Here is a 13,562-nt window from a genome sequence, read left to right as displayed (position 1 = left end):
CTGCAGGACGAAGTGACATGAAGCTCTAAATTTCTAGTTTCGAAAGTGACAATACAATGAAGAAACTTTCTCTTTTTATAATCCTTGAAATAAAACAACATGAGTGAGTAAAGGACAACATAATCTCCATGTTCTATTCCTTTAATAGTCTATCTGTACCGATGCCGTAGTAATTCTGCCACTTATATGTGCAGTTGGAAACTTTGATTAATCATTATTAATACTAGTTGTATCTAATTACTTCAAGTATATATAAAAACAAAGTTTTCTCACCTTTTACTTGTTTCACCTTCTTCAGGGAGACTTTTTCTGGAAGCCATGGCACCGTTAATGTTTTTTTTTTTTTATTATATCTGTATAGAAACTGAACACATATATATTGGCTAATCAGATAAAAGCAGCAGTAGTATTTATTTAAAGTATATGCACCAGTATGTTTGTGCTTCTGTGGGTTTATTTTTTTTTTTTTTTTTTTCCTGGAGATACCCATCAGACCACAACTGACAAAAGTTTCTGCTCCCATAATGTGATAAATAGTACAGGAGTACAGACAACCATTATCGGTGGTATTACCTAGTATTAAATATTGTTATTATTTGAATGTTAAAATTCAGAATTAATTTTTACGACGGCGTTTTAGTGCCACAGTATAAAAAGTTGGAGCCCACTTCAACTTTCAGAACGTTTTATTAATTAAATAGGCTACATGTGAGGACTAAAAGTTTGGACGCCACAGACGTTGGGTGGTGGAGTAGGCGGTGGAATTTTCACAACTTTGGAATTTTCACAAAGAAAACGATCTGATCATTAAAGAGCTTGGGGAAAAAAAAAACATTATTGTATTGTATAATTTGTGTTTCGCTATAAAACTGATTTTGAAAGCTGAGACATTAAAAGTAGGCTGGCGCACTGCAAATAACGAATGCAATGGAAGACATTAAATATTATTTCCAACCATACTGTCCCCGCGAGTATGACACATGGAATGATTTCTGCTAATAATCCCACATGTATAGTGTATTTTATTAAAGCGTTAAATAAGAGAGCTCCCCAAAGGAATGTCAATTGGGTGTGTGAGCTGATAAAAAGTTGTTCCTGTCCAGTCTGTTAATAAATATCATATTCTTGACATTAAGCTGTTTCAGCGAGTCTTTAAAATGGACTCTTCCTCATCCCATATGCTGCCACCACTCGACGCAACAATATTGAAAACAATCCAGCGGTAGCTATCCTACAACTTCTCCCGGTGCTCTCAATCCGGGACATTTACATGGGAAATAAAAGGCCTACTCTCAAAATAATATAACTTTAATTTCTAAGAAAAAAAAAAAACTTTAATTTCTAAAATCTGAATTCTCGAAACATTTCGACTTTATTCTCGTACTATTTTGGCTTTATTCTCGGAGTATTTCTCGAAATTGTACAACTTTAATCTCGTAATCTTAGATTTTTTATTTTATTTTATGTATTAGTTTTTTTTACGTGGCACTAAAACGCTCTCGTACAAACTTCCTTGTTCTAGAATATTCTAGCCCTAAAAAAAACTGCATACAAATTACATCCTGACACAAAAATACCTTAAATTAACACTTGCAAACATGTGACAAACAACTACTTTAGCTGCTGCTTTTGTTTTGAATCAGACAAATTCTGAGATTTACTGTGTGAATATCAAACTTTGATACTCACGTAGGCTATGTTCTTCTCCCTGAGGAATTCCCCTGGCTTCTGATTGTTTCACTTTCATTTACTACGAGGGACCAGCAGCAAACAATACACACACGTCACAGGATCATAGGTGTATTAGGCTATGGGCTAGGTGCACAAGATGGCGGAGGTGAGCTTCAGCGACGCGAGTGTGTGCGCGTACTTATTTCCGGTCTTGCGACGCTCGCATTGACTGTAAGGGAAACTTACATACGAAACTTGGCTAGATGTATATAATTAAAGATTTTCAAATTTAACAGCGGATAGTGGTATATCAAAAACGTGGGGAAACATCCTCCCTATATTTTGCGTACCTCTGTGTGGAAATTCATCAAGATACAACGCGGAGATTGCTTTATTCTTCTGTTGATTATGCGGATCAGCGTCAGTTCAGGTCCACAGGAATTTCTTTTTTCAAACACAAACCTCTCAAATATGCAATACTTTTCATTTTCGAAGATCTGGTTTTGTTCTGTTATGTAAGATAAATGTTTCTGACTGTCAAACAAGACGCACAGAGATTTCTGATAAAGCGTTTTATTAACTTTATTTGATATAATTTATAACTAACTGTACAATTAAACGTAATATAATTATGGTAGGTTTGCCTTAAATAAAAGATCGCTGTTTGCATTCATGTGTGTTTTTATCTGTTTATTTGTTTTGTGAAAGATCTGCAGCATCATTATCTGTCTACAAGTAGCCATTGTTATTGTTTTGCATTAATTATCAGATTAAACAGATATTAAAATTAGTCACGTATTATTTACTGTGTCAAATAATCTTGTGAAAATAACGATGAAACAGACTGATGTATGTGTACAATTGAGGATACTTCTGAAGATAAATCGCAGCCCACGTCTCACGAGGTAAATATTTATATTAAAAATAATAATAACAATGCAAACATCTTCGAGAAATAAGTAATTTGTACATTTACATATTTGGTAAGATAAAATACATTATAGCTGTGTATACACACCATGAGTTCAACTTTCATTTCGTGAACAGTAGTGAACATTAGTGTATTTAATTCATTCACCGGACTGAAACATACAGGTTTCAAATCCACTGGCTCAGTTAACATTTGTAGTATAGTGATAATAGCAGTGTTTATCTTATTTGCATATGAAGTGATATTATAAATCCTGTAAACATATAGAAGGTAATATTTGGACTTCTCTGGTTCTCTGCACTGACTTTAAGCACAACCGGAAATACACGCACACACTCGCAAGACCGGAAATCCAAGATGGCGGAGATATGCAACTAGCTTAATTCCAAGAACGCAAAGACCGGTCTTGACAAGTTGCCTGGGAAGAACGAACTCAGGAGGACGTGAGAACACAGAACACACTCTTAATTTGAGATGCTGCGTTCTTGCTTAACTGACCGCAGAATCACAGCATAAGCAGTGGCCAATGAACCATAAATATAACATAACATCCCAAACAAATGTCATAAATATTAAAACATTTTATACAATTATGGATATTATTTACATATAATTGTATAACGTTTTATTATACAGCGTTAAGGACCATTAGGACTAACTATGCATAGGGCCCGAGATCTTGTGCAGCGCCCCTGCTTGCAGGCAGGAGTATTTTTATTATATTTTATTATTTTTATTTTCACTCACTAAATGATATAGCCAGATATTGTAATGGTTGTAGAGAGGCAAGACAAAACTCGAGAATGAATAAAGAATGAATTTATTGACATTTATATATATATATATATATATATATATATATATATATATATATATATAATTCCAAACTCCAAATGTGTAAATATATATATATGTATATAATATCAATACCAACCAATTGAATGCTCTCCCTTCTTTCCTCAATTTCCTCAATACACCAGCGTCGGTGTGTGAATGAGTGTGTGAATGGGTGAATGTGAGGCAACTTGTAAAGCGCTTTGGATGGCCATGAGTCTGTTGAAAGCGCTATATAAAATGCATTCCATTTCCATTCCAATTGATTGGCAATTTGTCTGTTAAATTCTTCCACTTTACTGAAATAGTTATCGGAGAACAATCACTGTTGTGTTAACATAAATATCAGTAACAAACGGGTGGACTGGGGATTGCTCAAAAATAATTAAGAATATACTCTGACCTGCAATGATAATCCAGACCTGAAAGGAAGACCTGAAAGGAAGACCTGCTCAGCCTCCTGTAAGGAGGCATTCCGGAGGACAGCCAGGGCATTTATGATGGCTGAAAAAAAAAATATATATATATATATATAGCTCAGTCTATAACAATATTCAAATGATTAAATGTTAAATTTACTTATATAGTGACTTATTTGCTTAGCTCAAATAATCAACTCTCATTCTGTAATGAGGCATATTAATTTAGAAGATCCAACCCATTGAGACGCAAATGCTCCTACGAGCCTGCTATTGGCTGCATTGGGTTGTGCTGCAGTCAGTCTTTAAAAGCAGGAGAGTCCCCAAAGCAGTTGCATGCTTAAAAATAGGGCTTTAATGGAGAGGGAAAGTGAACAACAAAAAATTGTTAAATTATCCATTATTTATTTATTTCCATGAACGAAACTTAATTAAAGCTAGTTAGTTAAGTGTTAGTGTAAGTAGACTATAATGACAGAGACATGTTTCCTATTTTCATAATATACTTAATATAACATAGGTTTGTTCATTCAATGCAAACATAATCCAAATCCAAACACAAACTGTCAGTCTTTTTAAACAAATTGATGCATTTGTTAATACCAAGTGGGAATGGTGAATGTGTCTCAGCTGACCTCTTGTGATCAGATCATCAAAAATGATCATATTTATACCAGGTGGAAACGGCAAGTTTTGACATGGTTATGGATATATTGGAGATACTGTAATGCCATCGCTGCACTGAGAGCAGCGAATAGGGATGGTTGGATCGATCCATACTTTCGATTCTGATGTTGTATCGAAAGGATTGATCCTCATATTAAAATATTGATTCTAAAGTGCATTTTTAACCATTAATTTGATCAACTTATCAAGAAATTTGGTGCATAAAATAAGCTTCTAAAGACTATAAGTGAATAATTGTGTTGGATAAGAACCATTTCTTCCACTCATACCCAGCAAAGATTTGATGTCAGAGAGACGTTCAGATCATGTTTGTTCAACATCCCTTAGTTCAGAACCACTTTTGGAAGTCTTCTGTACGTGCAAAACTGGTTCAATATCTGAACGTCTGACTGAGACCCTACTGAAAAAAGTGAAACATCAGTGCAATCCATTCAAAATATATATTTACATTGGTCCAATGGAAAATTGTGATTTTCAGTTTATACCTTCTGTTTTTACTTTGCCTCAAAGTAAGTGTTACGCCCTTTAGACAAACTTTAAAATATTACTTTAACTTGAATTGTAGTTTAAGGTTAAACCAAAGTTTTGGGGTGTCATGTTATCACGTGACGTCATTACGTCTCGGTACATCTCAGGCCGGGTTCACACCGCAAGTTGCAGCAGAGCAGAAGCAGCGCGTTAGCAGCAGGTAGGCAGAGCAGAAGCAGCGCGCGCCTATTTTGCTTTCACACCGGCAGCGGAGGCAGCGCGCAACTGAACAGCAGATTTTGGTCAGAGTGCTCTATAATGGGTACGTTCGCATTGCTTTATTTCCCCATTTAAAATACATTTAAATAAAAAGACTTGGCAAGAAGCTTTTTTAATTAATAATTTCATTGTTACTTTTGTTGGATCTTTGTTTTGCTGTCTTTGTTTTCCGTGCAGTATACGTGTTGTTGATAGAAGAAAGGCCATTGCGCTATATTTGTTATTAAGGAGACTAAAAAGACGCAGACTTTGGGTTCATCCCATTAACCGACGTAGGAGAGAACATGGTGCATATTACCATCTTGTCACTGGGTTTGTTTGCAATCAAATTTACCAAAAAACACCCTGAAAACCAATTTAATAAACGGTTTTAAATTATGTGTATTGTAAATGGTTCACAGCCTTGACTTCCTGCTCATCTTGAAATCAGCATTTACTTGTTTATTATAAATGCATGTATCACCTGCTTTTGTTATTTGTGTGCTTATGTGTAATTTAGAAATTGTAAATGAATGGTTCCAATTGAATCAATTTTGAATCAAATATTGAGTTGTTTGCTCGTGTGCCAGCGAAAGCGTCAAAAACACTATAAAATGTATTACCATCTGCAATAAGAGCCGCTGCAACTTCATCCCATGCTTTTTCCTTCTCCTGCAAGTCTTTATAAAGTACATTGTGTGGATCATAAAGAACTTGATATTTCTCAACTTCCACGATGAGACGAGTGTCGTCCATTATTGTCTTTCCAGGTGCACTCTGAAGACCACTGCCTGTGACACCACGTGCTGTTGTTTATGATTGTCAGCACGACATCCGTTCTTCTGCCAATATATAGTCCTAGTTAAAAGAATACGACAACTACTAATAATAAATAAATCTCCAAGGCTAAACTAGCAATATAAATTATTTAAAGTTGTTTTTGTATTTCGGCAAAATGTCTATTTTTGGATAGAACTGTAAGTACTTTAACAGATTTTGTAAAAAAAAGAAAAAGAAAAAAAAACAATATATGAAAAAATATATAATAAAAAATTGAAAAATATGTGGTTTAAAATATCATAATTTTTTTAATGTAATTTGCTAAGAACACAGTAGATATCATTAATGCAAATTTTGGGCAACATTCGTTTAAGTACATGTGTATTTTGGCCATGATCATGATCATTTTGGCCATGGTCACTTTATCTTCTATACATATTTTTTTTATAATAATTTCCTTTTCGTAACATACTCTAGTTCTTGTTAAAACACCCTAGATGTGCTTTATTTGTGCAGTTAGAGCACTTTTTGTGTGAAATCATATTTATTTTGTCTATCAAAGGTGTACTTTCACTTTAACTGAGCGTCAGCAGAGCAGCAAAAATAGACCCAGCGCCGAAACGATCGCGGCACTGCTGCTTCTGCTCTGCTTCTGCTACGCTCTGCCGCGCAGCCTCTGCGTGCGGTGTGAACGCTCTCATCTGTTAACATAGGCGCCGAAAAAAATACGCGCTGCTTCTGCTCTGCTGCAGCTTGCGGTGTGAACCCGGCCTGATCAGTCGTTGAAAATTTCTGCTGTCCGCCATTACCTCGTTTCGCAAGCAAAAGACCATCTCCATGTGCGAGTCTGCGAGAAAACTCAATTAAACAAGGTAAGAGCTCGAATGTGTTTTGCTTGGTGACAACATATCTGTTTTTGAGGAAATTAACATTAAGTCAAAGAACCGGGAACTACTTTACAGACGTCGGGGTGTTCTGTGATGGTGTTTAAGAAATATGAACCGGTTAAAATTGTCATCTCGAATTTTTGCTAATCGCACTATGTGGTCGCGTAGTTAAAAAAATACTAAACTTATAATAATCGTGTCTAGATCGCTATTAATTCAACTGAAGAGCCCCGCCAGTGTCTGAACATGTTTAATCGGTAACGGGTCCACTGCTCCGGTGCTGTTCACTGCCGCTCAGACAGAGCTGCAGCCGAGCCAAAGTTTCGGCGGGATTAGAGTAGGGTGCTCTAGGGACAGACTTTAGGCGGGCTTTTCACCAATAGCCTAACACTAACTGTATTGACTCCGTACTCGTGAGCTTGTTGAGACGGGTGAAGGAGCACGCGCTTCTGAACCCGATCGGTGAACGCTACGGGTCGGACATGGAGCCTGTTTTAAAGCTCTAAAACAGCTAAAAATGGTGTCAACCGCTAGATCTACATCTGTGCTGTAAAGATTTCCGTCTGTGCTGGTTCGGTTTTTAGATTATTAAAAACCTTAGAGCCTTGAGGCTTCTACAGTCTACAGTAATGTATATTATATACATTTATATAAATTTACGTTTACCATGTACTTGCTAATCAAACACTTTATATGAACAAACTACTAATATATAAAACACAATCGGTCTTCCGACCTTTTACTATTGTTAATTGATATTGATTTGCGCAAGGGAGAGAGAGCAATACAGCGCTCGTGCTGTTTGAAGGCGATGAGAGTGCGCGCTGCCTCATTTTGATTTAACAAATTACAACGTGGCCACAATAGAGTAAAACGAGGGAACAAATTAGTATAACCTGCTGAGGTTTTAGTAAAATTATTTTTGTTAACTAGTGCACCCTGTGAACCTGCTCAGATTAGAGATGGATGACAGTGTTGCCATACACATTTATAAATTCAGTGTCCGTTTTGCCACAATGGTTATATTTTCTCTTAACCTTCCTAATGTTAACTTACTATTTACTACTTGTATGTATTTGTTTATCACATATTGTATTTGTAGCAATGGTGAGAGCAATGACTGATTAAAGAGAAACACTTTAAACTATAATTTATATAGTGACTAACGTTAATGAAAATAATAATCACTGTCCCCTATAAGTTCATGCAATTTCCTTTTTATTCACAGGTGCCCTCTTTCTGGAATCATTAACTGCTTCAGAATTTGGTAGAGTATCCACACATGCACACCAGGCAGTGAACATTATTTTTATGAATATTATAATAATTGTGCCTTACACTTGTATTTTCATTGAAGTCCAAAGCCCCAGAGGATGCCTTGCCAGCAAAAAAAAGTAAAGAGACCAAAGAGAGGAGAAGCTAACCATATACCCGACATTCCAACTGGAGAGACTCAAGAAAAACTGGAAAATGAGAGACACTCACTTTTAATAGAAGTAAAGAAACGAGACAATCGTGCAGTGGTAAAGGACAAAATGGCCAAAGCCTTTTCACTGCAAAGACAAGAAATTGTGGAAAAGGAATTGGGTGTTGAAGAGTTTGCCTGCATTGTTCACAGAGGATGAGGCATGTAATATTTTGAACTATAAGTAATGGCCTGTAAAGTAGAGGATACTAATGGCCTATTATAAGAAATCTGCAATGAAATATTAACATTTTGTTCAAAATGAAATGCATTTAAACAATTTTATTTTTGTAATTTTGTATTTCAGAATGTATCTCACATGTAGATGTCATGTAATCGTTATTCTGTGTTTTGTTTCATTTAATATTTTTAAGATGAACGCTGAATTTCTCCGGATTACAACTGTTCTACTTCAGACAAGATTCCTGGCTTCTTTGGACAACCCCCACAGCAAGCTGATCGAGCTCTTCAGAAGGAAAGCAGGAGTTATCAGAGAGAAGACCCAGAAGATAATTAAAGTTCTTGATCTGGTATGTACTCCGGTATTGTGTATAGATAGATCTAGATTCATTTGTATGCCTATCCTTTGATCCTTTGTTTGCCTTGTAACTTGTATTCTGAATTAGAAAGTTACAAATATGGATTGAAATTAGTTTAAAAAAATTATAATTAAGTGTCATTTTACTGGATATGGTAAATGCACTCTAATCCAGTGACACTCTCATGGTTTTATTTCCCTCGGAGAAGTTATCATATGTTGGTTATGTGTCCAGTTTGGTCACTTAAAGGAGCTATATCATGCAAACTTTTTTTTTTACTTGATTCATGCAAATATTAACATCCAAAAACACTGCACTGGGCTCTGCATTTAACAGTATCTTTCTATGTCAAACTTCAAAATATTTTTTTAAGATATTTTCCTATTAGTATTGTTAGATCGTTACCTCGTCAGCAAGCTGTATTTGTGAGTTTACAAACACACGAGAATCCATCCTGAACCGCTCCTACCTTCACCGTTTGGACAGAACCAAAATTGGTTCTGGTGAAAAAGAAACTATTGAACCACACAAAATGCAAGGCTATTAATAAAATGTTTAATATCACGATACCGATAATATCACGATATGGCGATACTGCAATAATCAATATATTATCAGTAATAATTCACAATATATCATGTTTTTAGAAATAAGAATATATTTCTTTTTAATTAAATTAATCTCATAATAAAAACAACTGTCTTATCAGTTGCAACAAAACAGTCACAGACACTATTTTTGTTTTGCTGCAGATTATTTTTTTCACTCGGGAGAAATCGAGTGTAATCAGGGATGCTCGCATGGTCGCGGCTTGCAGCGTGTGAGCGGAATTACAAGCCGAGCCGAGCACGTTACAAGCACCTCCCGATAATTTTTAAACATGTTTTTTCACCAGCTGTCCCCTATTGCCAAATCATACACAACCCCGTTGATGGGGCTATACTTCATTGGCAGCAATCATACAGCGGGTGGATACACGGTCACTGTCACACACACACTTTTCTCTCTCTCCCATTCGCAACATGACGGTCTCTGTGTTTAGCGAGAAAGCCCACGTGCTAACTATGTTGTGCCAAAGGTAACATTTTATCATTTGTATATGTACCTATAGTTGACTGTGAAAGACTTAAAGCAGGATAAATCTTCTTTTATATTGTTCCTGCAAAACATCACAATTATGTCTTTTCATGCTACCTTTATACTTTAAGACTTCAGGTAAAGACCTAAGTATGATCACAATTACTGTAACTCTGTCCCCATCTTAGTGTTGTCCATGTTTCCGATTTAAAATGTAAAAATATATATTTGTGTGTGTGTATTCCTCTAGAGCCTTGAAGTCAATATGAAAAGATTGAAAAAAGATTGTCTGCTGAAGTGTCTAATTCTCTACTTTGGGGAAGACCTGGACCAACTCATTAAGGAGTATCTGGTGAGTAGTTTTGCATGAATCCATAAGCTTTTATAATGATAAAGGATGCACCTGACACATTGCCAACCTTGCCCATGTGGAAGCAAAAGAAAGTGTTTCTGGGAAAGTGCTAATTTGGTCATATTTTGATGAGAAAATGCTGCTTTTTTTTTTGCATTATTTCATTACATTTTAAATTAGCTAGAGACCAAAACCAAGTCGTCATTAGGGCGTTTTACTTACAATTTATAATCATCCTACTCGAAAACTTGCTTGTCTCTGGCAATCAGACGACTGTGAATCCTGAGTCTTGTCTATATAATATAAACCAGCTTAATCTCATCATCAACATTTTTTATTTGATTTTGGGAACTGTCTGTGTCCTTTTATGTCGGTACATTGGAAACTGGTTTCATCAGAATAACTTGTAGCTCGTCCAGAAAGGTAAGAAAAACATCATCAAAGAACGAATCACTCGATGTAACCGGATCTTCTTGAACCTGTTCACCAAATCGAACTGAATGGTTCAAAAAGATCCGGTTACATCGAATGATTCGTTCGTGAACCAGATATCACAAACTGCTTTGTTTTGAACTCTCTCTCAAAACAGACACAGAAGAGAAGACAATGATGAATAAAGTCCTAGTTTTTGCTATTTTTGGACCAAAATGTATTTTCAATGCTTCAAAAAATTCTAACTGACCCTCTGATGTCACCTGGACTACTTTGATGATGTTTTTCTTACCTTTCTGAACATGGACAGTATACCATACACACAGCTTCAATGGAAGGACTGAGAGCTCTCGGACTAAATCTAAAATATCTTAAACTGTGAACTGAAGATGAACGGAGGCCTTACATGTTTGGAACGACATGAGGGTGAGTTATTAATTATATAATTATGATTTTTGGGTGAATTATCCCTTTAACTTTTAAACAGTTTTACAGTTATTAAAGGCTATTGCATTACATTACTCAGGTTTTACATATTTTACTGTTTCATTGATTGGTAATGTGCTCAATATTGATGCGGGACTCTTAAGCACTTGTTTTTTATTTTATTTTTTTGTTAATCTAGCCAGGTTTGTACAGTGTAGAAACTGTATTGCACTTAATTGCTGTTACAAAAAAGGTCATTGCATATTTACTGTCACAGCTGTGGATGTTACATGGTCTGCGAACATGTTTTAAAAGTAAAACATGTAGCAATCGGTAAAAAATTATTTATGTATTTGTTTTCTTAATTTTATTTATTTTCTATTTTTTGTAGATGGGTATTATGTAAATATGTTCATTAGGGAAAACTGATTGTTTATTGAATAGTGGAGAAGGGGTAGGTTTTAATAAGCTTATGCTTCATCCTACTCCTTTTCGGACATGTTGGTTTCATATTATTATCATTAATTGTTTGGTTTGTTTGTCTTTTTATTTTCAGTTTACTTTCTTTTGTTACTTGTTTTATGTTTATGTTCGAAATAAAGCATTCATTCATTCAAAAAAAAGAGATGTAATTCTTGCAGAATTTAATTTCAGTCCTTTTGAAGTTAATTTTTGTGTCTTTATTTAAGGAAAATGAGCTACAGACCGAAACAAACAAGGTATTTTGTACAACAAAACTTGAATATGGGAGCAACTTTGGGTTTTTTATTGAGGCATTATAATATTGACCTAAATTTATTGACTTTGTTATAATTAAAATTGATAGTTTGTTCTGAGTAAAAAAATCAACTTAAGAAAACCTAATCTAATAACTTGTAACAAAATTACATCAATTTTATTAATTTTTTCCAAAGTAAAAATTTCAATTTATTTGATTAAAAACTGAAAATATTAGTTTTTCCAAAAAGAAAAAAATAATTAGAACCAAAGCAAAATTTTGATTTACATCAAGTAAAAATGTAGTTTCAACTAAATCAAAAAAATTATTTGAGAAACTAATTACATCTATTTAAGTAGCTTATTTCAAAGTAAAAACTTAACTTGGATGTAATTGTAAATGTTAAGTTTTTCTAAAATAAAAACACTAGGTTGTATCAAAGCAAAAAAAATGACATGTTCTTTGTAACAAACAATATTATTACTTTGGGTTAAAGTAAAATGTTGTGTTGGAAAAAATAAAAATTTTGGTTTGACGTTAAATCAAAATTTATGGTTTTAACTAAATCATAAATACAATTTGAGAAAATCTAAAAAAATTAGCTTTAACAAATTACAGCAATTTTTTTTAAGTTAATCCAAAGTATCATTTTTTTCAGTGCACGTGCAAAACTAGTTCAGTATATGAATGTCTCACTAGAGACTCTCGTGGATGTGCAATGTAGCAGTAATTCTCATCCAGCACCCATATGTGTGCTCTCCTCACTACTCTTCTCTCTGTACACCAATGACTGCACATCTACTGACCTCTCATTCAAGCTTCAATTTGAGAGAAGACATCACACTCTGCCTCATTCAGGACTTTGACAAGTTTGCTTACCAACAGGAGCTCAAAAAGCTTGCTATCTGGTTCAGTCACAACAACCTGAACACACTCACAACAGTGGAGATGATCGTGGACTTCAGAAGAAACCCCCTTGCTCTACACCCACTCACCGTCATGAACAGCATTGTGACTGCAGTGGAGTCATTCAGGTTCCTGGGCACAACCATCTCTCAGGACCTGAAGTGGGACAATCACATTGACTCCATTGTGAAAAAGGCCCAGCAAAGGTTGTACTGTACTTCCTTTGCCAGTTAAGGATGTTCCACCTGCCACAGGAGCTGCTGAAACAGTTCTACTCCGCCATCATTGAATCCGTCCTAAGCACTTCAATAACTGTCTGGTTCAGCTCAGCTACCAAATCTAACTTCAGAAGACTACAGAGGGTAGTCCAGTCTGCTGAGCAAATCATTGGTACAGCCATCCCTTCTCCTTCCTTTTTTGTATATATTGTAATTTTCTATTTACTTATTTTTATTATCTGTGTCTTGTCTTGCCACTGTCATTCTGTTTGTAGTGTGGAAGCTTCTGTCTCCAAAACAAATTCATCGTATGTGTAAACATACCTGGCAATAAAGGTCTTTCTCTTTCTGTCTTTCTAAATTATTATAATTAAATTTGTTTCTGTCTGTTCTACATAAATAATAATTTTCTGCATCTTGTGCATAACGCTGAATTTGAGTCACGCACAGAACACAAGTGATGCAAACTGCTCCAGTGGAGAGGAGTTACTGGA

The 13,562-nt window shown here is 35.2% G+C and overlaps 1 protein-coding gene and 1 long non-coding RNA gene across 2 annotated transcripts in view; one reads left to right on the top strand and one right to left on the bottom strand.

Annotated features, from left to right (window-relative positions):
• LOC127945074 (NACHT, LRR and PYD domains-containing protein 12) overlaps positions 1-1,873 on the bottom strand; it is a 31,874-nt gene extending 30,001 nt beyond the window's left edge. Inside the window, exons 1-2 of the mRNA XM_052541629.1 lie at positions 1,690-1,873; positions 274-364 (exon numbers count right to left, since the gene is read on the bottom strand). Of these exons, the coding sequence (XP_052397589.1) occupies positions 274-320 (47 nt within the window). The 5' untranslated portion in view covers positions 321-364; positions 1,690-1,873. The remainder of the gene's footprint in view (positions 1-273; positions 365-1,689) is intronic.
• Positions 1,874-6,836: 4,963 nt separating this feature from the next.
• Positions 6,837-8,555, top strand: LOC127945106 (uncharacterized). The gene is made up of 3 exons (XR_008150519.1): positions 6,837-6,920; positions 8,164-8,202; positions 8,293-8,555. It is a non-coding gene; the product is annotated as an uncharacterized LOC127945106 (long non-coding RNA).
• The last annotated feature ends 5,007 nt before the right edge of the window (positions 8,556-13,562 follow it).

Source organism: Carassius gibelio, chromosome A23 (assembly GCF_023724105.1).
Source record: "Carassius gibelio isolate Cgi1373 ecotype wild population from Czech Republic chromosome A23, carGib1.2-hapl.c, whole genome shotgun sequence".
NCBI classification, from domain to species: domain Eukaryota; kingdom Metazoa; phylum Chordata; class Actinopteri; order Cypriniformes; family Cyprinidae; genus Carassius; species Carassius gibelio.
This window is presented reverse-complemented; position numbering and strand designations above follow the sequence as displayed.